This window comes from Oryzias latipes, chromosome 6 (assembly GCF_002234675.1).
Source record: "Oryzias latipes chromosome 6, ASM223467v1".
NCBI lineage: Eukaryota > Metazoa > Chordata > Actinopteri > Beloniformes > Adrianichthyidae > Oryzias > Oryzias latipes.
The window spans coordinates 20,952,315-20,976,534 of record NC_019864.2 but is presented as its reverse complement, the minus strand read 5'-3'; the positions used below and the strand labels follow the sequence as shown (position 1 = coordinate 20,976,534).

At 40.0% G+C, this 24,220-nt stretch overlaps 3 protein-coding genes across 6 annotated transcripts in view; all 3 read left to right on the top strand.

Annotated features, from left to right (window-relative positions):
* Nucleotides 1-9,070, top strand: part of LOC101170756 (genetic suppressor element 1) — a 41,915-nt gene extending 32,845 nt beyond the window's left edge. For all 3 annotated transcript variants that reach the window (XM_023955384.1, XM_023955386.1, XM_023955385.1), the window contains exons 7-16: nucleotides 170-447; nucleotides 2,549-2,843; nucleotides 2,929-3,512; nucleotides 3,637-3,749; nucleotides 3,841-4,120; nucleotides 5,274-5,387; nucleotides 5,464-5,835; nucleotides 5,984-6,259; nucleotides 7,428-7,531; nucleotides 7,642-9,070. In XM_023955384.1, the coding sequence (XP_023811152.1) occupies nucleotides 170-447; nucleotides 2,549-2,843; nucleotides 2,929-3,512; nucleotides 3,637-3,749; nucleotides 3,841-4,120; nucleotides 5,274-5,387; nucleotides 5,464-5,835; nucleotides 5,984-6,259; nucleotides 7,428-7,531; nucleotides 7,642-7,779 (2,554 nt within the window). In that variant the 3' untranslated portion in view covers nucleotides 7,780-9,070. The remainder of the gene's footprint in view (nucleotides 1-169; nucleotides 448-2,548; nucleotides 2,844-2,928; nucleotides 3,513-3,636; nucleotides 3,750-3,840; nucleotides 4,121-5,273; nucleotides 5,388-5,463; nucleotides 5,836-5,983; nucleotides 6,260-7,427; nucleotides 7,532-7,641) is intronic.
* Nucleotides 9,071-11,151: 2,081 nt separating this feature from the next.
* On the top strand, nucleotides 11,152-15,783 carry psmd7 (proteasome 26S subunit, non-ATPase 7). Its single transcript, XM_004069696.3, has 8 exons — nucleotides 11,152-11,305; nucleotides 11,662-11,753; nucleotides 12,415-12,507; nucleotides 12,618-12,715; nucleotides 12,814-12,894; nucleotides 12,983-13,074; nucleotides 14,061-14,259; nucleotides 15,121-15,783. Exons 1-8 carry the CDS (start codon nucleotides 11,232-11,234, stop codon nucleotides 15,364-15,366), a joined length of 975 nt encoding a protein of 324 aa, XP_004069744.1. The 5' UTR covers nucleotides 11,152-11,231; the 3' UTR covers nucleotides 15,367-15,783.
* Nucleotides 15,784-17,430: 1,647 nt separating this feature from the next.
* Nucleotides 17,431-24,204, top strand: LOC101161553 (hypoxanthine-guanine phosphoribosyltransferase). 2 transcript variants are annotated; one of them, XM_020703689.2, is made up of 9 exons: nucleotides 17,482-17,824; nucleotides 18,002-18,108; nucleotides 18,949-19,132; nucleotides 19,946-20,011; nucleotides 20,090-20,107; nucleotides 20,220-20,302; nucleotides 21,777-21,823; nucleotides 22,283-22,359; nucleotides 23,323-24,204. In XM_020703689.2, exons 1-9 carry the CDS (start codon nucleotides 17,807-17,809, stop codon nucleotides 23,368-23,370), a joined length of 648 nt encoding a protein of 215 aa, XP_020559348.1. In that variant the 5' UTR covers nucleotides 17,482-17,806; the 3' UTR covers nucleotides 23,371-24,204. The 2 variants fall into 2 exon arrangements, with proteins under 2 accessions (XP_020559349.1, XP_020559348.1); XM_020703690.2 differs by lacking the exon at nucleotides 22,283-22,359 and having other exon boundaries at nucleotides 17,431-17,824.
* Nucleotides 24,205-24,220: the final 16 nt, after the last annotated feature.

The following is a 24,220-nucleotide window of genomic DNA, read 5'->3' as shown; positions in this document are numbered from 1 at the left end:
TGCGTTTTCCGTCAGATATGTTTGTGCAGGTTTCACCAGTGTGCGGGTAATATCAGCCTCATATTGGGTGTTGCATCTCTCACCTTCTGTCTTTGTGTGTTTGTTGTGTTGTGTTTGTGTGTGTGTGTGTGTGTGTGTGTGTGTGTGGACTTGCCAACCTTCCTCACAGGCTACAGATGGAGAATGAGCTCCGCCAGCGTGAGAGAGAGCAGGAGCGTGAACGAGAAAAAGAAAGGGAGCGCGAGGCCGGGCTGGAGCGAGAGCGAGAGGAGGAACTTGAGAGGGAACGTGAGAGGGAGGTGGACAGACAGAAGGAGAGACAGAGGGACAGACACCAGCAGATGGTCAGAGCCGCAGAGAGCCACTACCTGGCTGAGCTGCAGGCTCGGAGGCCACCGCCAGAGGACAGGTCCAGGCCTTCAGAGAGGCTGACCCCGAACAGACTGGGTACTGACACACCAACACACACAAGCACGCGCACACACATGGACTACCAAATAACCAATTATGTTAGGTTACTTACAAGTAGATTAATTCACAAATTAAATTCATTTGGAAAGAGGAAACACTCCACCTGCTGTGAGAATTTTGCAGAAAGACATCTCATAAAAAGAGAAAAATGTTTTTTTTTCCTTCAAACTCTGAGTAAAGCAGATGTAGAACTTGAGGATGTCAAATTAGCGAACATATACCAAAGACCTCTCCCACAATCCCACAGCCTCATGATATGTTCATACCAGCCTCGGGAACACACGTTCGAGCGACCGCCTCTAATAAAAAGTCCATTTAAACTGGCGTCGCAGGCTTTTGAATCAGTTTTCGTGCTCTACATAACAAACACCCGGCCATTGAACGCACGTTGAAAGTTAGACCGGCTAAACTTTGCTCAATAATAGACTTGGATTTGGTAGTGAAGTACGGGTAGCGTCCCTTTGAATTCATGAAAGTGCAGTTTGAAAATTGATCATGTAGGAGAAATAAATAATTGTGATTGGTGCCCAGACAGAATTTAGGACACCAAGTCTTTCATATATAATAATAGAGCTGCAAAAGAAAAAACCTGAAACAAGATGATCCTGAGATTCACCCCACTCTGACATTTAGCGCCAAGCTTCTTCCAACTGTGAGTGCATGTACTAGTATCGGGTAGCGACAGTTCAATGGTAACACCGTATGCTAAAACCACGTTCAATAGCCCGCGTTCAGCGCCTCCTTGAACAAGCATCACATGCCTGGTGTGTATGTAGCATTAGTCACATACATGGGTGATTTTAGATCGTCTGGGCCCAAAGAAGGTCATAGAGAGGAGAGGCTGCATCTTAAGAGGAACGTAGGTGTTTCTTGGAGTTTCCTTGAGGCTCGGGCGGCCACCTGAAGAAACTACAACATGTGATTGTGGTGTTTGTGGTAAAAGTGTGGTGAAGTATTTGTAAGCCTAATGTAAGTTGCACGCACGTATGACGTACTAGAAAGGTGCACACACTGGCCCCTTTCCCAACCGTGCGCGAATGCTGCTCGCATGAGGTGTGCAGGTGATATGCAAGATGCCTGCAGGAAAACCACACAAACTACTCTCTGATTGTCTCTTATTTCTAACAGTCAGGCTTTGCGCAAGGAGTGCGCAATCATCACTTGAACAGCACTAACAGGCCCCTTGCGCAGTGTGCAGAATAAAAAAGTGCCTGTGTCTCACCTACATCACCCTTACTTACCCATATGTGTTTTTCAAGTGTTCACTAACCTGTTGCCTCAGTATGTGCAACCATTTTGGCTACAAGTATGGGTCACCTGCTTTCCCAGTACAGGTTTGCCCAATTTTCGCCCGCATCCACCCATAAGGGCAGTTGTGACTAAGGCTTCGTATAAACTGAATAACAAATACTTAGCAACATAGCATCAGCAGGTGACTAAAAGATCTCAAACCAACTCAAGAATTGCATTGATGTCCAACTAGAGGGTTTGGAATTAAGCCTAACTGCTTAAAATCCCCAACTAACATGAGATCATTTAAAATATATGAACTTCTCAGTTGGCTCCAGATATATGGAACAAATAACAAAACTGTAAAACCTTTAGGTCAGCGGATAGACAGAAATATAAGACCTACAACCAGCACCAGACTGTGCACTGCAGACACAAAAATAGAGACAATTTAACAGTAACAGGCGCTGTGGAAAATAATCAATCCAACCAACACCTTGGACAACATATCTCCACAGCTCCCATCAGTCCACCACTGAAATTTATCAGGAGCGTTTATAGCATCAGAACACAATCTCTAATGATTTTTCTGACCTCTCTTGACCTCCTCTTTTTGTATCAGAGTATCTTGAGATTAGATGTATCAAAACAGATTATAACAGGCAGGTCCCAAGTGGGTAAATCCCTGCTGAAAACTCAATTCATTTAATTGTCTGGATGAGCTTTTTATGGAGAAATATCAGCTTCAAACACTGATAGTTTGAAACACCTTCTCCATTCTGATGCACTGTGCACATCTAATGTATTAAACAGTATCAACATAATAAGAAAAGCTGTCTTACTGCAGATAAAACGAGGGACTCGGATCATCAGAGTTTTCCAGGGCAAAAGCCACTGGTTCTGCAGCCTGGCCTTCACTCCTCCAGGGCCTCTGCCCCTCACCCAATACCCAACCTGTTGCCCTCTCACTTGGGGAAGCATCGAACTGCAGCCCCTGGGGGGATTCCTGCAGCTTTGGTATCCACAACAATGAATCAGAGGACCAGTGATGAGGCGTGGTTAACACAGCAGCAGCAGAGAGAGGCTGCTCTGGAAGTTAGTCTTCGATCTCCTGGTAAAGGGGTGGAGCCAAGAAGAGACAGGTTAGGAAGTCAAATCAATGAAAATTTAATTTTATGCCTTTTTCTGCATAAATATAAATAAATGTTGTTGTTTCTTTTTTAACAGAACCCATTCGCTCTATCATAACACGAGCAACAAAGATGTGCCCGCCTGCCTCGGTGCCCCGCCTCCTCTGATCTCCCCTAAAGGTCCTTATCACCCTCACGTCCCTCCTACCACCCTGTGGAATCCAGCTTCTCTTGTTGACACACCGACAGACTCTCGCAGAAAACTCAACCCCTCCACACCCCCCATTCGACCTCCCCCGGGACTAACCAGAGCTGACAGACCCTTAATGAGCTGGGGGGAGAGAATGGAGGATGCAGGCAGGAGGACTGCAAACAGCCCAGAGAGGTACCCTTCGCTAAGAGGAGGGAACCTCCAGGATCGTTGGAACAAGGCTGAGGAAGCTTGTGTGGGTCAGAACCTGTATTCCCGACATCACATCAAGACCCTCCACCCCAGGCTTCGTGTGCCTCCGAGTGACCTGGGGGGTCGCAGCCAGGCAGCTTCTCCGCCACTGCAGAGGGAACGCCAGCGGCAGGCTCCAGACAGCGTTTTGGTTTACGACGAGGTTCTGCAGCAGCACCGCCGACTGCTCAGTAAACTTGACCTGGAGGAGAAGAGGAGGAAAGAGGCCAGGGAGGGAGGTAAGAGGAGCAGGGACCAGCCCTCATGAGACGAAGATGACTGCATCTTGATTGCTTCATTAAATTTAGTTCATCAGCCTGCAGTTTTTTTATGATAATCTCCCTCCTGGTCTCCCTTTTACAGGTTTTTATTATGACCTTGATGACTCATATGATGAGAGTGACGAAGAGGAAGTGAAGGCCCATCTGAGGAGAGTGACAGAGCAGCCCCCTCTCAAACTGGACACATCCTCTGAGGTGTGTTAGCTGGCTGACTCACATCGCAGACTTGAAGCTTGAACATTTCTGCTTGACTGACACCCATCTGTTTCAAATTGTCTCTCCAAAGAAAGTAGATTTTCTCCATTCGTGCGGTCTCACCACTCTGGCTCATCGAGATGAGCTTCTATCTCAGAAGAGGAGGAAGAGGAGGAGGAGGATGAGAGAGCGCAGTGTTTCTCCGCCCGCAGTGCAGGGCAAAAGGACGATTTCCTCACTTTCAACACCTTCAACCCCTCTTTCCACCTCATATTCTGCTGAACAGATGGATAAAACCCCTGAGCTGAAGGAGAAAAAAGACTTTCTCCATATGTTGAACCTCACCCATGTTAACCCACAGCAGAGGAGAGGTAGACACCTTTTTATTAATTACACAGCGTTGGTGGTATTTTACAGGGTTGATTCCCCCCTGAGAAAACACCGTTTTTATTTCCTCAGTCTTTTCATGGAGGATGTAGAAGCTGAGAACAAAAAAGAGGAGGTTGTGGCTCTTTTTGTAGGTGTAGATTTTGTCTATGAGTACTTTAGTGCTTTTACAATTTCTCTAAACGTTGCACTTTTATGTTACCGCCTCTGTGAACACCGGCTTTATATAACATTTAAACAAAAAAACAAAGCAGAAGTCTCTGTAGTCGTTGGTTAACATCGCTGACTGTGTATGAGAACCGGACCGAGCGAGTGTGATGTCACCCATAGAAAATAGCTTTCCTCGGGCTCCAACAAAATGTAGACATTTCATTCGCCATTTTTTTGCGATATGGATGCCGCCGTGTTGGAGCCAGATGGCAATAATTTCTTGTTGTTCACCTTTTGGCACATCCCTTCAGGGGTCGCCGCAGTGAACCAGCTTGAACCAGATGGCCTTACTGACACAACCCTGTGTCTTAATCCAGGCTAGGGACTGGCACAGGGAGACCCAGACTTGGGCCCGCTTGTGACCACATAGTTGGGCAGCAGTGTGAAGGTTCTTGCCCAGGACCCAGATTGGATGAAGCTCATTGTGCCCCCTGATAATTGAATGCCTATTTAGATGACAATAACTTGGAATAAAGAAAAACTATAATGGGAGAAAATTTGGATTTGCAAGAACATGTTTAAAAAAATGTAGCAAGAATGTTTACTCTGACAAATAGAATGACAGAGTAATAGCTGTTTATTTCTCTATGGAAGTCTATGGAATTTTGGCTTCTTAGAACCAGCGGGTCCTTTCTATTTGGAACGGAAGGGGGGCGGGGGCACTCAGTCCAGTTCTCATATACAGTCAATGGTTACCATGAACTTTTTCTATTAATCTGATCTACAAATAGTTTTGTTTAATGGCTGGAAGGAAAAAACGGTTTGAAAACAGAATTAAACTAAATCATTTGAAATGTGGAAAATGAAATGCTTTAGATTGAAAGTTTTTGTGGCCATGCATAATGTCTGGCACTGACATAAATATTCTAGCTTTTTGTTAACTTTGTATCAGTTCACATCTGTTGCCATTTTGTCCTCCCTCTATAGAAAAGGAAAGGACAGAGGAACTGCTGATGGCTATTCAGAGGAAGACTGTGACTTTAGACACCCTCAGATATAACCCTTCTCCACTGTGTAGAAGCCCCAGTCTTCGCTCAGCTGGTGAGCCATAAGTCACACATCAAGACACACATAAGGTTGCAAAAGTTTCCTCTGACTTTCCTCCTGTCATCTTCAGGGGATTCCTCCACGGCAGCTGTTCCATCTCCGTCAAATGGACACCTGTACCCCGACTCTCCGAGCCCTTCACCTCCCTATTTACACAAACCTATGCACCTCCATAATAACACACTAAAACCATCCAAGGATTCCCAGCTGGCCTGCAATTCTCCTCCCGTAGCTCCCTATCAGGAAAAGCCAGAATCTATGGAGAGTTCAAGAAAACTCCAAACTCATCAGAACGGTGTTTCAGGTCCTCTTTCCAAAGCAGAGTCCGATTCCTTACAGAACGGACGGAATCGACCGTGGGAGAGGTTCACACCTGAGTCTTTTGCTCAGCGCTTCCATCAGACTGTGCTGCACTCCTCACACAACACCCTGAAGAGCAAAGGTTGGTCTCAGCATTCACTGGGAACAAATGAAACTGCTCTGCCATCTAGTGGTTATAATTTGCATGAGCATAAATTGTGAGCTACTTGTGACCTAAAAATGGCTTTAATGAGTGACTGTGTATTTTTCCCCCACCGTTTTCTCTTAAGGAGGACCAAATAGTTTCCTAGAGGCTGGTGGGAGATCCGATCGTTGTTTTCCTCAAAACATCTCTCAGAAAAAAGCTGCAAACCTAATTGCTGAGCATACACCTATCAACGGCCATCATTCCCCCGCAGCTTCTCAGGATCCTCCAGCTCCACTAGACCATGTGTCTGAGGGGGAGGAGGAGGACTCAGATCAGGAGGATGACGAAGCAGAAGAAATTCCAAGAAAGTGGCAGGGCATTGAAGCTATTTTTGAAGCCTACAAGGAATACATGGAAGGTGAGTCCAGGTCAGACTTTCACTCAGTCCTTTAAACCCGTGGTCCCCAATCCTCCATACTGCAGACCGGCACGGGTCGATAAGACAGTTGGTACTGGGCCACAGAGAAAAAAAAACACAACCTACATTTTTTTTGTTTAATTTAAAATCTGATCCTGATAAAAGTTTTATTTTGGAAATTCTCACTGCCGCATCCGACTCTTTCTTGACGAATGTCAAGTCGCTTGGTCACTTGTCAAAAAATACATCTGCTCCATTCTTGAAGCGGCTCTCCCCGCTGCTAAATTAAAACCCCCAAGCTAGCAAAGATAACAAAAAAACGTATTTGCAGAAAAGAGCCAGAAAGAAAACACAAGTAGGGCCTTGACTTCAAAGAAAAAAGAAAGCTGCATTTAACAGACAAAAACCAGGAGTCTCTACTCCAAATATGGCTTTATTGTGACGGTTGTTCCCACACATCATAATCATAATATTAATCCATTATATTTAGCAACTGTCTAATGTTGCTACTCATAAAGTTGATTCATGTTTTTTATTAAATTCAGAAATTACCACTTGATTTTTTAATTTATTTATCCTTAAAAGTCAGACGAGGCTGAAGTTGGCGTCAATTTTCTTGGTTTCCACTTTGACAGTCATGGGTGAAGAAAAAATCTATATCACAATTTAATGATTCCCACACAAAATCTCATTTACAAATAAAGTTTAAAGCAGCTGTAGATATTTTACAGAGGATGAAGATAAACCTTACCTTTACAAGTTAAGAGAAAGTGGAAGCTAAATAATAAAATATCTGACCAAAGCCTTGTACAGGCCATAAAATATTCTTGGACATTAAACCGGTCTGTGACCTGAACACAAGCTGTCGAGGGTTCTCTAAATTTAACATTTTTGATCTGATGTTTTGTTGACAGAAGGAAATAGTTAATCAGCTTTGCTCCAGAATACAGCCCTTTATTCTTTTATCTATTCTCCACTTTTTATTTATATCATTTTGTTAAATTACTAAAAATGCTTTAACCACGTTTGCAAAAATAGAAACGTAGATGATCTCTTTTGCGGAGAGATCAAACATCAACCCTTTGCTGGCATGTTTGTCAGAGGTTCTCCTCTTTTCTCCATTTTTTTTCTCTGCAGCCAAACGTAAGTTGTTTTTCTGTCTTCACAGATGCAAGCATAGAGCGTCAGATTCTGTACAGTCAGTGTAAAAAACTTGAAGCTCAGAACTGCAACCTGACCAGAACTGCGGAGCAGCTCTCTGTGACGATGGGGGTGAGAATCGGATGCGTGTGCATTTTCTTTGTAATTTCTTGCTTTAATAATGCAACAAATAGTTGTGACTGTGCAATCAATACGAGATCTTTGTGTCCTCTATTTACCAGGAGCTGGTGACTCAAAGGCAGAAAGTGAGGGAGGAGAGAGACAGACTGCAGGCCCAGCTCGAGCACTTCAGGAGGTGTTTAACACTACCCAACATTCACTGGGGCAGAGGCCAAGTCAACGTTCACCTGTCAAGGTGACCATTGACCCAAACTCCAAGAGTTAGGCCTCTGACAGCAAAAGAACAGTAGTGAGAACACTTGAAGCACTTGGGGGGCAGGCATCTTCGTAGTACCTTTCTGAAGAGCCATTTATTTCCCCTGATTGTTCCCAAGTACAGTTTATTACATTTTCTGCCATGTTAGTCGCTTCGATGTGTGGCAGATTATGATAGCTCTCTGTCAGTTACAAACCCTGCCTTAGTTGACTTTAAGGACTGTCCACCATTTAACTCATAATAAACCAGAGGATCTGTTCAGTCCACACCACTGAGCTCCATCTCTGAGCACACATCTTCAGCCTCCCATCACAGCATCAGAGTCCTTCTGTGCAGCGAGGCTTCAGTGAAGAAATCAAAGCACACCTCAGGCCTTAAAACGAGACGGGAAGCACTTGAAATATTATTATAGGAAATACTTGACAGTCCTGCTTATGCTTTTGTTTTTACTACGTTCTGCATTGGCCAGAACATTGTGCGCTCATGAAGGAACTTCAGAGAATACGAAGCACCTGAACGTATTTATTGTCCAACTGCTTTGTTCAGGCTTTGAGTTTTCGTTAGTATTGTCACTTGTGATAGATGAAGAGTTTTGTGATAGATGAAGGTTAATTGCTTTAACCTTTTCTTGTGGGAAGCCATATGCTTTGTTGGAGAATTGCTGCTGGTCAGGATAAATATGTCTAGGAAAACAAGAACGGTGGTTTTATTTAGAAAAATTACAACAGCAAAACGCTTGGAAAATAATGGACGACGGAAGATTCCAAACATCCATGGTGACTAATTTGAATGATTACTCCAAAGCCTTTTTTTTTCTTTTTTAATTATCATGAAACAGGTTTCTGAACCCTGTTTTGTAGATCCACACTCATATCTGAAGTGCTTTTAGGGTTTTGATGTTTGAAAAATAAAACTATTACAAAGGAAGTGACATCATTTTCCTACTGTTTATTTTAAGCAGTTTTTTTCACTGTGGATGACAACCAAATTGATGTGTTTTTCTAAACATATTTTATGTTTAATGCAGATACATTATTGTCACAAACATTGTTTTTTCCTATCTAACTTTTTGAAGCACAAGCTACCACTGCAGTTTCCCCTGATCTCCTGGCCGTCCTGCTCAATCCCCTTTTCAAACTTATGTGAACTCTTGAATATTTGCTTAATTGGTTGATATGTAATGTATTATTTGGGCTGTATAATTGCAATGAATTATTTATTAACATATTGCTGTACATTCCAATGAAAATTTACATTAAAATATTTGCAACATGTCTCTACTGCTTTTGTTGTGCATCGGACCACTTCTCACAGAATTAACAGACACATGGTTCTTGAAAAGTTGGGGTCATGTACATGTCGTTGTATTAGACTATAGAATAATAGATAATAATATTAAAAGAATATAATAATAAACATCTCAGAACTTACTCACATCAGTGTCCTGAAGTTACAGTAAACTCCCATGAACCTTATCAACCAAAAATAAAGGACTGCACTTTTTTAAATTAGCTTTGAGTACAGGAAACAAATCTTTTATATAGAACATTGTGCGTCATCTAATAACTATTTGACAATAATTAACTGTTTCCACTGCACAAATTTGACTAGAATTATAAGGAAAAGCTGTGGGACAATTACTTTTAGCATAATATTAGTTGTTCAAGTCTGATTATTTTCTGTAAGGTTATGATTTTATATTTTAACTTTTTTTTTGCAATCTATCCATGTTTTTTTTGTTTGTTTACTTTTTATGCCAAGTAGAAAAAGCAACTAAATCTCTAGAAACTACTTTGTACAAAAACCAAACAGACAATGCAGCATGGAGTATCTATTGATTTACTGAATAGGCTTTAAAAAAAAAAGAAATATCAATTAAAAAAACAGAAAACTACAATGATTTTTTTTCTCAGAAATAAAATGAAGAAACATTAAACAAATAAAAAGATGTAATTACGCTACTTTATTTGCTACAAAACACTACTTGCATTTAGCCATTAAATAAAAAAAATTGTTGCACTTTATTTTGAAGAGACTAAAAAAATGTGAAAACAAACCAACTTTAGCCATCTATTTTCATTTGAACTTTTTAATAATATTATATTTAACTATATTAAAAACCACCAAAACTTTTCTCATGTAACAATTTCTGCTCAATTTTATGATGAATACAATCTTAAAAAGGCTTCACACATTTTATTTATGGAGTCCATATTTATCAGACACATCAGTTTAATGGGAAACCTGACAAAGGTACTGAAAACTGAAGTGACATTATTTCACACTTATGCTATTTGGATGTAGTTCTGTACAGTAAGACATACATTTAAACCTGTGCATCCATTTTACAAAGAACAAATGTTTTTCTCGTGACATAGTGGCAGCATGGAAAAAAGTATTTATTATTATTATTAAAGTTATTTACACAAGTTTATGATGATGAAAATGACAGAGGTGATGTTTTTAAGGACACAAAAGGTTAAGATACATCTTGAACACCAGTGAAAACATAACAGACAGAAGTGTGAAGTTGCTGGTGACAGAAATTGTTTGTGTTTATGATTTACTCAACAGGGTCAAGTTAACCTTTTGAAACCATAAACTTCAGTTTTATTCAAGAACATGCAAAAGACAAAGTCATTCTGTGGGTCCAACTGGTATCAAGTTCTTCGGCATCATAGCTTGTGAAGAAGTCCTAAATATAGCTCACTTTTGGAAACAATGAGTTAAATCAGAATACCTTGAATAATATCAGTTTGAAGTCACTGTAAATCTCTTGCGTAACTTTAATTCTAATTGGAGTCCAAACAATTCAAACAAGGAGAAGAAATTTAAATGTGTACATGTTCTTTTGCCCTTATATTTACAAACAAAACCTTAATAAAACTTATTATTGAGACCATAATGTGCAATAATTCTGTTGGGCAAAAATGTAAAAAATGTTTACACAATTTATTTTCATTATTATAACCAGAAAAGAAATAATTCACCTGAGGCCTGAGTCTCACCCCCAAAATGCAGATTATGTAGAATTAAGTTGATTCCAACGTGATTTGTGGTTTTAATTGCAAAAAAATCAAACTTTTACTGAGAAATTTTTATATATTTTTTATTTTTTATATATAATAATTTAACGGAAGCCAATGGCCTAAAAGCAAACCGCTCTGAATGTAAATTATTACATGAATTTTAAGAATTAATATTGCGTTTTCTCCAAATCAAGAGATTATTTTTTTAGATTAATGTAAAGAAAATACACAAACTGCATAACAGATGTAGACACGGTAATTTATCCTTTTAATATTTCAACCAGGACGAGCTGGTTGCATTTCCTTTTTGTCGTTGAGTGAAACGGAAATACGTCAGACACAACCGGAAGTGAAGCGCAGCTCTCGTTTGTGTACTGGCGGTGTTCTGTTAAATTACGTGGTGAAAATGCCAGAGTTAGCGGTGGAAAATGTGGTTGTACACCCGCTTGTGCTTCTCAGCGTGGTTGATCATTTTAACAGGTATGTAATCTGATTGGTTTGGTTCATTCTCTTTTAGAACTCGAAGGCAAGAAGGACAGTAAAATAGTGTTGCAATGAAGCTATGCTAACGTTAGCCCTGCTGAGTCAGAGCCCCATTGAAAATGAATGCATTGATGTATGTGCTAGTTAGCTTTTTGAAAGCAGTGAGGTTAAATTGTGTCTAAAATAAATATTAACATAAATATTGAGTATTACCTATCAGTCTGGTAACATTCTTTTGTTTAATTAGTAGGGCTGGGGGGACTTTTATTGACAATGATTTGCATTTGTTATTGAGTGTTTCAACGCACAAAAAATAAGTTTTGATTGATTGATTTGGTTGATTTGACATCCAGGATAGGAAAAGTTGGAAATCAGAAACGAGTGGTTGGTGTTCTTCTCGGGTCTTGGCATAAAAAAGTTCTTGACGTCTCCAACAGCTTTGCAGGTGAGTAAATCCTGTGTAGGTTTATCTTTTTTCTAAAAAAGTAACTGAATACTAAAGTATACGCTGAACATGTAGTTCAGAAGAAATACATGCTCCTTGTATACTCAATTACATCATAATTGATGTCCTGTATTTTATGCATGAATCTATCAAATGCTTTATAATTATTAGCCCTTTGAGGCTGTGTCCCTATACAAAATGAAGGAAATGTGTTTGTTTTTATTTTTCAAACATAAGTCTGTTAATATTTTGAAAAATGATGGGATTTTACTGTTAAAGTTCTGCTGCACTTTTAAGCATATAAATACTACACCATAACAGTATGGATGTCATGAAGATTTTTTATTTTTTTTAAGGAAAAGTAACCATCCCAATGTAGCATTACTGCTACTGTAACACTTAGTAGTGCCAGATATTTAATTATGAATGTTGGAAACTGTTAGTAAACATTGATATGGATGTGGTGAAATGAGAATACACAACTTCTATCTTTTTTCTCCTTAGAAAAACAGTTTCATTTTAGTTGAATTCATTCTAGTTTTGTTTGCATTTTCAAACTATCATGAGAATGATGGACTGTAACTACATTTAAACACCATCATTGGAGAGGTACTCTGCCGTTTCAAACGATGTGTGGCTTATTGTTGTCGATTCTTTTCAGTGCCATTTGATGAGGATGACAAAGATGACTCTGTGTGGTTCCTGGATCATGACTATTTGGAGAACATGTATGGCATGTTTAAGAAGGTTAATGGTAAGGCTCTGGCTCTTTTTAGAACACTTGATTGATTGGTCTTAAAATTGCAATTCTGGATTTAAGTCTGTGTGGGACTCACTGCTTTTTTTCGTCTTTTTTTTTTCCAGCTCGAGAAAGAATAGTGGGATGGTACCACACAGGACCCAAACTTCATAAGAATGACATAGCTATCAATGAGCTCATCAAGCGCTACTGTAACAACTCGGTATGTAATTCTTTGTTTCTGGAGCGTGTGCATTCGAACATCACTGACTAAAAAAAAAGTTTCGAATTTTCATGACTTTGCTTGTCTTTGTCCCATAGGTGTTGGTCATTATAGATGTGAAGCCCAAAGATCTTGGTTTGCCTACTGAGGCGTACATCTCTGTGGAGGAAATACACGATGTAAGGGAAAACTTTGAGGATTTGAAAGGAAATCCTGAGTTTAAAATAAATTTCATGTCAGATATGAGGTTTAATTGTTTGCTTTTAGGATGGCACACCAACATCAAAGACCTTTGAACACGTCACCAGTGAGATTGGAGCTGAAGAAGCGGAAGAGGTTGGAGTAGAGCACTTGCTCAGGTACCAAAAACTTGTTTTGCACACTACATTAATATGAATCTAAACCAGTTTATTGATTGGAAGAATAAGAAATCTGCTTTTTATACACACTTGATGTAAAAAAAGTGGTCCACAACCCCCTCCAGGCTGCAAACTGGTACTGATCTGTAGTTACAGTTGGTACATGATCTACATTTTTCAGTTTTTATTTATAATCTGATTCTGAAGGAAGATTTATTTTGAAAAACTACTGGATTCTGTCCACCACATCTGACTCATTTTTGACACGTCAAGTCACTCAAAATGGCTTTGCTGATGCTAAATTAAAACCCTTAATACAGCAAAGTTAACAAAAACCAAACTACCTGGACTTTTTCCCCCAGAAAAGAGTCGCCGAGGAAATAAAAGCACAGCTTTTGACTTCAAACATTAAAGGAAATCCAATTTAACAGATAAATATTAGTAGTGTTTACTCTAAACATGGATTTATTGCAACACTTGTTACACACCATAATAATGAAGCATAATATTCAGAAACTGGCTGTGTAATGTTATGAGGATTCTCCTAAGTCAATCAAATGGTGGATTCATGTTTTTTAAATTAAATTTTATGAAATGCCAGTTTTAGTGACTTATTTTTTTGTATTTATTCATCACACCTTTAAAAGTCACAAGAGGCCAAAGTTGGTGTTGGATTTTTCTAGGTCCCACTTTGAAAATTATGGGTTAAGGGAAACTTTAATGAATCACACTTTAATGGTTCCTGCAGGATTAAAAATGCTGCAAATATTTTGCATAGGATGAAGATCAACTTTACCCTCAAAAGGTTAAGGCACTCTCTTCAGCCTCTACAGGCTAGTCCGTGAAAATATTCCGACATTAAACCAATCTGTGGCCTGAAAAAGGCTGGGGGCCACTGATGTAAAGAACTGAGAGAACTTTGTGCCTGCTGTGTTAAACCCATAGATGTAAATCCTATCCTCATTGATTTCTCATCTTGACTGCAGAGACATTAAGGACACAACTGTCGGGACGCTGTCGCAGCGCATCACAAACCAGGTTCATGGCCTAAAGGGGCTGAACTCCAAGTTGCTGGATATTCGCTCTTACCTCGAGAGGGTGGCTGCAGGCAAACTCCCCATCAACCATCAGATCATCTATCAGCTGCAGGACGTGTTCAACCTGCTGCCAGATGTAAATCTGCTGGTAAGTCATTTGTGGTTTACTGACCGACGTCCATTTATGCTTCTTCTTGTCGGATGGGGATTTGTCTCTGACTGCAGTCGAGCCAAATCTTACTTAAAGATGAGATTTATGTGGAAATGTCTCCAAAATGAATTTCAGTTGCTCTTGAAAGTCAAAGTTGTGAAAATAATACGTTTCCGTCATGGATCGTATTCACATTTGTGTGTTAATTACATTTTTAGGAAAAAGGGTTCCACCTCCACCTGACTGATGGTTTTGTGTGCATTTGTTTATATTTGCAAATGTGCAAATTGTGTTTATCTGTTTTTTCTTTTTCTACCTTACACATTGCATAAAAAGCAACAGAACATATTTATCAGGCTCACATTTGGTTTCATAAATGACATGAAAAGGTAATCGATTCACTAAAGCAGTATTGTTTTTTCCTTTGAATGTAAATGTATAAAACTATTATCTGTCAGTTGATTTGCATGTCAAAGGCCACAGACACTCAACCACTGGACTTCTGGGAGAAGGGGGGAGCTGGATGAAAGAAACATAGTTTATTTAAAACTTGTCTTTGTCTATTTTGTAGACGCATATCCTGTTTTTTCGGAGGAGCCCTATTTTCCAAACCTGTAAAAACAAATCTAAAGTGAAACTTTAGAAAAAGGTTGTTTATCAGACATATTTACCAGTATACTTTGTTTTCTTCTAAAAATAAGAAAAAAAAGGGATTTAAAGTATACGATATTGCAACTTCCTGGTCAGCTGACATTATTTGAATCAAAAAAAGTTGTTTGATGGTCTAAAAAGTAATAGATGTTGACAATAGTCTTGTAACTGCTGCTGTTTCCTGAAAACCACCTATGTTTGTTGCAGGAGTTCACAAAAGCCTTCTACTTGAAGACGAATGACCAAATGCTGGTGGTGTACCTGGCCTCGCTCATCCGCTCCGTGGTGGCTCTGCACAATCTGATCAACAACAAGATTTCCAACCGAGACGCAGAAAAGAAAGAAGGGCAGGAGAAGGACGACGGCAAAAAAGAGAAGAAGGATGAGAAGGAAAAGAAAGACGAGAAAGACAAACCAGATGGCGCCAAAAAAGATGAGAAGAAGAAGAAATGAGTGCTCCTCCTCTGTGGTCCTTTCTCATACTGCACCATCTTCCTCTGGATGGTGCTCCACTTTCTGTCCTCAGTATGTGGGTCTCTGTCTATAAGTAGACCTGCATTCAGGGAGCTGATATTTGAGATTTGACCACATGGTAACTGATGGCCCTCATGGACTGTTCTCTCCTGGAGAGAATGATGGTTGTTCTCGAGTATTCTGGACTGTGGGAACATGTTTTTGCTGTTTTTCATAATTGCCATGCTCTTGGTGTTTCCAGACGCCGTGATGCTCTTTTTGTAAAATGGGAGGACAAATGTTTCCGTATTACTCATTAAACTATGATCACATTAAACGCTGGTTTGTTTTTGCAGTTTCCATTGTTCTTATTTTATCTTCACAAATAAACATGCCTGGATGGGAGATCTAAAGACATTCATAGGTGAACGTAGTGTTTTATTGTTATTTATTTTATCAATGAAAGGTGGTTGACGTCTTAGGTGAACAGTTGGAGAATGAAGGTTATGTATTATGATGTGAGAATCAATGAGGAAACTTGGAACCCCATGAATAAATAACATTCATTCATTTTATTAACCGTTTTTTCCCTTTCGGGGTCACGGGGCTGCCGGAGCCTATCCCGGCCACTTGTGGGCGAAGGCAGGGATAGACAGTTCGCCTGTCTGTCGCAGGGTAGAATGTCCACAAACACACACCCATTCACTCTCACACCTATGGACAATTTGGAGTGACCAATTAATGTTGGTCACTCTAAATGCTAAACATGAAGCATGTTTTTGGACAGTGGGAAGAAGCCGGAGAACCCACGCATACACGGGGACAACATGCAAACTCCACACAGAAAAGTCCCCATTGATGTGTTTTTCATGTCCCCCAGCCGGGACTTGAACCGGAGGCCTTCTTGCTGTGAGGCAAGAGCGTGGTAAACACTGCGCCACCGTGCAGCCCTGAATAAATAACATTTATGCATATATTTAAAACATTTAGCTTTTTGTGCAATTTCTAAATTCTATTCAGAAATACTCTTGCATTTTAAAATAACCAGTGTGAATAAATAAAGTTACACTGGAAAAGGTACTAAATCTTGAAAATTAGCTGTTTTAACTTTTACTTAAGTATTTGAGTATGTCCCAGAGCTGTTGATTAGCAATGCTGTCTCTTTAATCTTAGGAGAAAACCAAAGTGTTTTTATAATTGGTCTGGTTTTACCATAATATTTATTTAGGGGACATTCTTACTCAATTTGCTTTTTTTGTTGACAATGTATTGTTTTGTTTTGATCTATTTTAAAGCATTCCCACTGGTCTTTTCTTAATGATTATGCTGTTTTTGGCCAAAATAAAAATTCAGTATTTTCTAGGACAGTTTCTGCATAGGGCGGCAGTTCATCAGAAATTCACCTTGAATTGCAGGTGGAAATGTTGGCGCAGAGTAAGCCTGCCCTCATTTCCCATCATCCCTTTGTTTACATATGGTCCCCTAGTTTACAGTACCTCACATCCTCAACATTACCGGTTCACCAAATATGGTAAAATGAGCAATATTGGAGCCATCCAGCTGCACACCTCATGTGAAGAAATTGAAGACGTTCAGGGATATAGTCAGCTACTAGTGGATCCATCAGAATGGAGCGGAGCAGGGAGCTTGTTTGCTGTAGTAGGTTCCACATCACATGTACAAGCTATTTAAAACAGCCTCTGAAAAAGCTTGATTCACTACACTTTAAATAAAGAAATGATCAGATGATTTAAATCAATCCCATACCATGATACTACTACCAAAAAATATTTCATACATTGAAATAGGTTTGTTGTGATTTTTTCTGCTTTATTTTAGAAACTAATGTTTTATTCTGTCCTGTTTTTTAACAAAAAAAACAAACAAAAAAGCGATTAAAACCATTTTTAAAATATTTGTTAGCTTTGCATTCGATTCCCACCAGAATGTGCCGGTTAAATTTAACTGCGCAGACCCAGCGCATAGACAAACATTTGGCATGCATCAGGTTTAGGTTTTTTTCGGACTTTTGTATTTTAATCCCAATTACCCAAACACATTTCGCTTCAAGTTCGAGTCAAACTTTAAATGAAAGAGTATAATTTCTTTGTTTTTTTCCGGTTTCTCAACGTCAGATTACGGCACGAAGCTTCATAAATGTCAGATTAAAAACTGCGTCATCCAGCCTGTCCTAAAAAAATAGACGAGAGAGGGAGAGGCGGGCGGGTGGCGTAAGGAACCATCGCTGCACGTTTAAGATTTGATGTGTCGGACAAATGAGATTACTGCCAAGGTAAACTGGATTCTGACGTAAAGGGCTTAAAACCCCGGCGGAGTTTGGCGTGCAGCGCGAACCCCCGCCTCGAGGCTGGAGGAGCATGACTCTTCAGAAAAGTCCCCGCAGCTGAACGCAACGGAGGACCGCCGCGCGCGCGCGAACATGGCTTCCTATCTGCAGGTGAGGCGCTCAGCCGAACCGCCGCGCGCGAGCCACGTTTGGAGAACTTCCCCACTTGTCAGGGTGTGGTTCTCTGCAGGCCTTCAGTGAACGCGGGGTGAAGAGGCGCTGAAACGCGCGTTTACCGGGGTGTCACGTGCATGCCTCAGACATAAATATGTACCGTTGTTGTTTCAGATAGCCGACGACGAGAAAGGGCACGAGCTGGATCTGTTCTGCATCCCCAGACATTATGAAAACGACTTGGACAAGGTGATCATCCCTCATGGGCTCATCATGGACAGGTGAGACGTTCCACACCTGTCTCCTTCTAACCAGGTCATACTGCACACTATCCACCAAATGTTCCCCCCAGCAAATACGTGGGTGAAGGAACAGTTGAGCGATATGACAGTTTAGTCTGCAAGTGCATGTGATGATGATGATGATGATGTTGTAGATGTTGATGTTTAAGAAAAAAAGCAAGATAAGCAGTTTTGTTACGGCAAAACTCCAATCAAAAAGCCTTTTTGGTGTTTTTAACATGTTCTTGTAGCATTTTTTCTTCTCATCATGGAAGACATATATGAAGAATTAAGCTTAAGCTGCATTTCTGAGCAATTTTTTATAGTTGTGAATCTAGAGCACATGGGGGGGGTGCAAGCCACAAACTACCTGCTGCGCTCCATTCTGATGCATCCACTTGCAGATAAATAGATCTATGTATGTCTTCGTTTTCCTTGCCTGAGCTGGCATCTGGCTCAAGCCTGTAGCTTTGATATTCCTCGACATTTTAGTTGCACCATTGATGTTTAGTCAGGGTGGTGAGGGACTGTAAAGTAGTGGGAGAGCATGTGAACAAGGGGATGATGGAAAATGAGGGCAGGCTTACTTACAACTTAAAAGTTGCACCCACAACTCAGAGGCAAATTTCAAATGAACCGCTGCAGAAACCATGTTTACGTAAAACAACAGTTTTTGTTTTTGTTTTTTACATTTGGCTAAAAACAGCATAATCATAATTAAAAGACCACCAGTTCAACCTTTTACAATAGATCAAAGGATGATCAGAGTGAGACTTTGACAACTATTTGTTTGTTTTTAAAGTTTCCCTGTCATGATTCATGTGTGGCTTTCTTCTGCAGGACAGAGCGTTTGGCCCGGGACATAATTCAAGACATGGGGGGCCACCACATCGTTGCTCTGTGTGTGCTGAAAGGGGGCTACAAGTTCTTCGCAGACCTTCTGGACTACATCAAAGCACTCAACCAAAATAGTGATAAATCAGTCCCGCTCACGGTGGATTTCATTAGAGTGAAGAGCTACTGCGTAAGCTGCCTTTTCCTATTTATTTCTCTAAAAAGCCAACGTGTGCTGAGTTAAAACAAAACACACACCACTTGTGCCAAACTCTTCAAACTCATTTGCTTAGTGATTTCATTTGGGAATCTTTTTAAATGTTGCATTTATATGCAAATCTTTTGCAGAAGGAATAATTGCTCTGCCCACTGCAAGCCATAATGTTGCCGTGCTTAAGAAGCTTTGACGTTCCTTACTTCATCATTCATCTTGCATCACTCTATTATATGTTGAAGGAAACCACATAAATGACAAAACCAAAAGTTTCCTTATTTGGTTATTTTAGTGGAACCAAAAAAATCAGCAAGTAAGAAAATAGTGAGATGAAAACTTCTTCTCTAGTACATATTTTCTCCAGAGCGGCATTAGTACATTAGAAATTTGCCTGTGAGTTTTGGGCAGGGCCCTTGGTGCAGAGCAAACACACACCCCTACCCCTCCCTGTTACTGAGAGCTCTCCTTTCACACGCTCTGCTGTTAGCTTACAGCCCCTTACAACCCCAACATTACCTGTGCAACAAAAATATCGAACAATATCGGAGCTATCCAGCCGTACAGTTTTGAGCCAGGTTTACAGCGATTTTTAATGAGGGGAAATACTCAAAAATGCAATTTTATGCTTAATTTTCTCAATATACGTAACACGTTAAAAACAGCAAAAACACCATTTTCATCGGAGTGGGTCTTCAACTACACACTGATTCTGCAGTGTTTGAGTCTATTGTGCTTCTCTAGTTTAGAAATGCAGTTCCAACGGTGACTGATCTGGTTTGTTCTTCATAGAATGATGAGTCAACCAACAGTGTCAAAGTCATAGGAGGGGATGAGCTGTCAAACCTCCGGGGCAAGGTCAGTCTGCTAATGAGCTAAAAATACTCTAAATGTCAAGTATAACCTTCTTCACTAACTATGATATTTTTTCCATAGAATGTTTTGATTGTAGAGGTAAGGGAACTTTATCTTACTGTCAAAAATTCATGAAATACTATGCCAGGTTAGTGAACTGTCTCTCTGTTTCCAAGGGTGTTCATGTAAGCACTTCCTGTTCGGTTTGCAGGATATCGTGGAGACAGGGAGGACGATGCAGACGCTGCTGTCCCTGCTGGGTGAATGTCATCCCAAAATGGTAAAAGTTGTGAGGTAGGCTGCGACCCCCGAACTTTAACTGGCTGATAGGTTTTCAGGGACAATGCATCAGAAAGTGCTCTTAGCTAATGGACACTGTTCTTAGGGACTGAATTAGAGATGTAATGTGACAGAGGGCTGGAGCAGCTTAAGAGTTAATCTGCTGCACTAAAAACTGCACTGCGGAGGTAGAGGCTATTTCTCTGATGTATTCCTGATAGCTAGCTAAAACGGGACGCACACCCGGTGAGTGCAGGCTCCCTTTGACAAGTAGTTTGCTGCATAATCCTCTGCTTTTTAAAACTAAATGTCTTAACTTTGTAGAAAAAGAAAATCCTGTACACTGTAAAATGTTTAGCTGCTAAAGCATTCAGAAGTTCATGTTCTTACAGAGGTTTTGCAAGATACTGCTATAGTTTCTGCTTTAAAAAGTCTTAAATCTTCACATTTTCTCAAACAAATTCTTGTGGTTTTGACCTTTAAAGACCCATTCCAATGAAAATTGTGTTGTTGGTGTTTTTAACATGTTCTTGTGGCTTTTTTCTGATGATAGAAGACGTGTATAAAGAAAATTAGCTTAAAATTGCATTTTAAGCTAGTTGGGTCATCTAGACCCACTAGACAGTGCGCTGAACCTTTTTTCTTCAATGATTTGTGATCTTCACTGGTGTCCATGGATGACATGAAATCTTCCCACCTTTATCCACCTTTGTCATGGTAGGAAGAACACGTCAATGTAAGGTTGGGGTCATCTAAGATAGCACAAGGGTTACATCTTGAATCAGAAGCAAAAAAAAAAACGCCGTTTGAAAAAGCTTTCGTTGTGACAAAGAAGCAACAATTGGCGGGCCGTAAGCTTCCTGCTCTGCTCTATTCTGATGCATCCGCTTGTAGACGACTAGATCCACGTGCATCTTTATTGTCCTCGTCCTGGCTCAAAACTGTACGGCTGGAAAGCTCTAATATTACTCGCCATTTTTGATGCACCGGGAATGTTGGGTTGGGAGGGGCTGTGAGCTAGTGGGAGAGGGTGTAGTGCAAACAAAGAGCTCTCAGCAACAAGAAGGGGAAGGTTGCTCCATGTCAGTGGTCCTGCCCACAACTCTGAGGCAAATTTCTGATGAAGTCCTGCTGCTCCGCAGAAACTGTTTTTTTAAGAAAATGACAGCTTTTTTTTGTTGCTAAAAATGGCTTAATTATAATGAAAAGACATTTAAGTATGAAACTTTTACAACAGATCAAACGAAGATTGAAGTGGGTCTTTAAAGCTTTGTTTTTAAATGGTCACCTCTAAATCATTTCTACAGCAACTGATTTTAAACTTTAAAGCGGCATGCATTAAGGCATTAGGGCATTAGGTTAACTGCATTAACCAACAGAATAAAAAAAGCTCCCTAAAAACCTTTTCGACTGCAGTTATGTAGTTGTGTCTCCAATCTGCTCCTTTTAGTTTGGTGTCTCAACCATTGTTTTGAATATTATTTTTCAGCCTTCTAGTGAAGAGGACCCCGAGGAGCTCTGGCTATAGACCAGACTGTGAGTGCATTTTTGCTCATTTCTAACAGCTGTAAACCCCACAATGCCTTTCCCTCTCATGCGTTTCTGGAGCTTCGTAGATCTGGCAAGGCGATTAACATTCACTTTGATAAAATCAGCACTAAGTGTTATGACCTAGCCATTTTTGTACTAATGGATGCCTGATAATCTCTGGCTCATGAAGACTGAGCATATGACGCTTTTAGGTTGGCAAATCTCTCTCACTTAGGGGCAGCTACTGATGGAAACTTTTTATTTTTTACTTGAAGACTTAAGCATATTCTCACAGATACATTAGAACCTATTTCTGCAGCTTCTATGTTGTAATAATAATCAATTTTATTTGCTTGATGCCTTTCTTGGAACCCAAGGTTTCCGTACAAACAAACGCAGCAGTAAAATGATTAAACCGTTAAATTGAAATGACTGACATAAGTTGTATTTATGTGTGAATTTTAGACATTGGCTTTGAGGTTCCAGATGCTTTTCTGGTGGGCTACGCTTTGGACTATAATGAATACTTCAGAGATCTCAGTGTAAGTGTGATTAGATTATAGTTACAGGAGCTTCATGCACTTGAACAACATGTATGTACATTCTTTGTCATTAATGGCATCACTTTTTGTCAATTCAATTCAATTTCAATTCAATTTTATTTGTATAGCCCAAAATCACAACAACAGTCGTCTCGATGGGCTTCGAAGTAAAACATGAATTCAAAAGGATCACGAATACAAAGAGTTCAATAGGAAAATACTAAAATGAACTAACAAACTGACTAAGCTATACTGGCATCCCTGCCCTTAGACCCCCCTTCGCGGTAAGGAAAAACTCCCAAAAAAACTGGATTCCGGAAAAAACGAAGAAACCTCAGGGGTGCCCACATGAAGGAGGGATCCTCCCCCAGGACGGACAGGCGATTTACCAGAACTCTTAGAGAAGAATTAACTTATCTAAATCTACAACTACATATATAAAAGTCCAGCAGACGAGCTTCATCCAGCCGTGGTTGTGGGGACAGTCAAAGGCGCGAGTCGAGCCGGAGACAGGAACCACAGCCAGGTGTAGGAGCAGGAGCAGAGGCGAGGTACTCGGTCAGGTACAGAGCAGTGACGAGCCAGAGATGAGCCTGAGACAGGATCCACAGCCAGGTGTAGGAGCGCGAGCAAAGGCGAGGTAAACGGTCAGGAACTGGAGCACGGATGAACCAACTGGAATCTGGAAGCACTCCCACTCCCCAGGAGGGGAGAGGAAAAGAGGGACAATACATGAATCGCACTGTACCAGACAGAGGCATGGAGAACTAAATGATAAATTATGATCAAGAATAGAGGAGAGGAAGGGTAGAAGTAAAAAAGGAAAGAGGACAGAACCCTTGTCCTGTATTGGCAGCTTTTATTATTGTAAGAATGCATGTTAATTCTTAAAATGATCTAATGACAAAGTTGTTTTTTTTTTTTTTTTTGGTGCATCACATCATAATTCTGTGTTCTCCACAGCACATCTGCATACTGAATGATCGAGCCAAGGAAAAGTACAAAGTGTGAGGATTGGAAATGATGCCTGACTTGCAGAAGACTAGGACCACTGTGATGACCTGTGTTTGTTTTATTTTAAATATTATGTATTTTTCTACATTATAGGATAAACAAGGAGAGACCTTTGAGATGTAATGGAGTTCAGGAAGAGAGTTTTGTTTCCCCCTTTGACTGAGTGGGATAAAAGCTGATATAAAATGTTGGTTGCTAAATTTGTTTGAATTTCCAAATTTAGGTTTATAGGCTTTAACTTATTCTGTGAAAGATGACTATGAATGTTTTGGTTGATTACCTGTGTCTGAGAAATGTTAATGTCCAAACTGTTGGTAGCCTTTATTTTTGTGTTTTTTCTGTAAAAATGAAGATATATTATATCTCACTTGACCATGAAAAAAAAAGTGAGATGTACTGTTTTATTTCATAAGTTTAAACTATTTTCAGCAACACAACTCAGTTGAAACAGTGGAAACCATATTTTGTTGCACTTCTGTAGGCTCCCCAGAAAAGGGTGCCAGTCCCTGATAGAATTAACTTTATGATTTAGAATGAGTGAAGCTGCTTCTGAATCACAGCACAGGTTTAAAACATCATCATACTGAAATATTTTGTTTACTTGCGATTCTCATATGTCTCATTTTGTGTGCTAATCTTTTTATTTTTTTTACGTTTTGCGTCTTGTCTCATTGAGGAAATGGTTTTATGACCTATAAAGTTTATGAGCACTTTCAGTGTCCTCTGTGTGCCTGTCTGTGTTTAGTTTATCCTAATTCTCTATTACTTGTACATCTGTTCATTATAATTTTACATATTGTTTTATGGTACAATTAAAAAAGAAGCATGGCATCTGCATTAGTCTGTC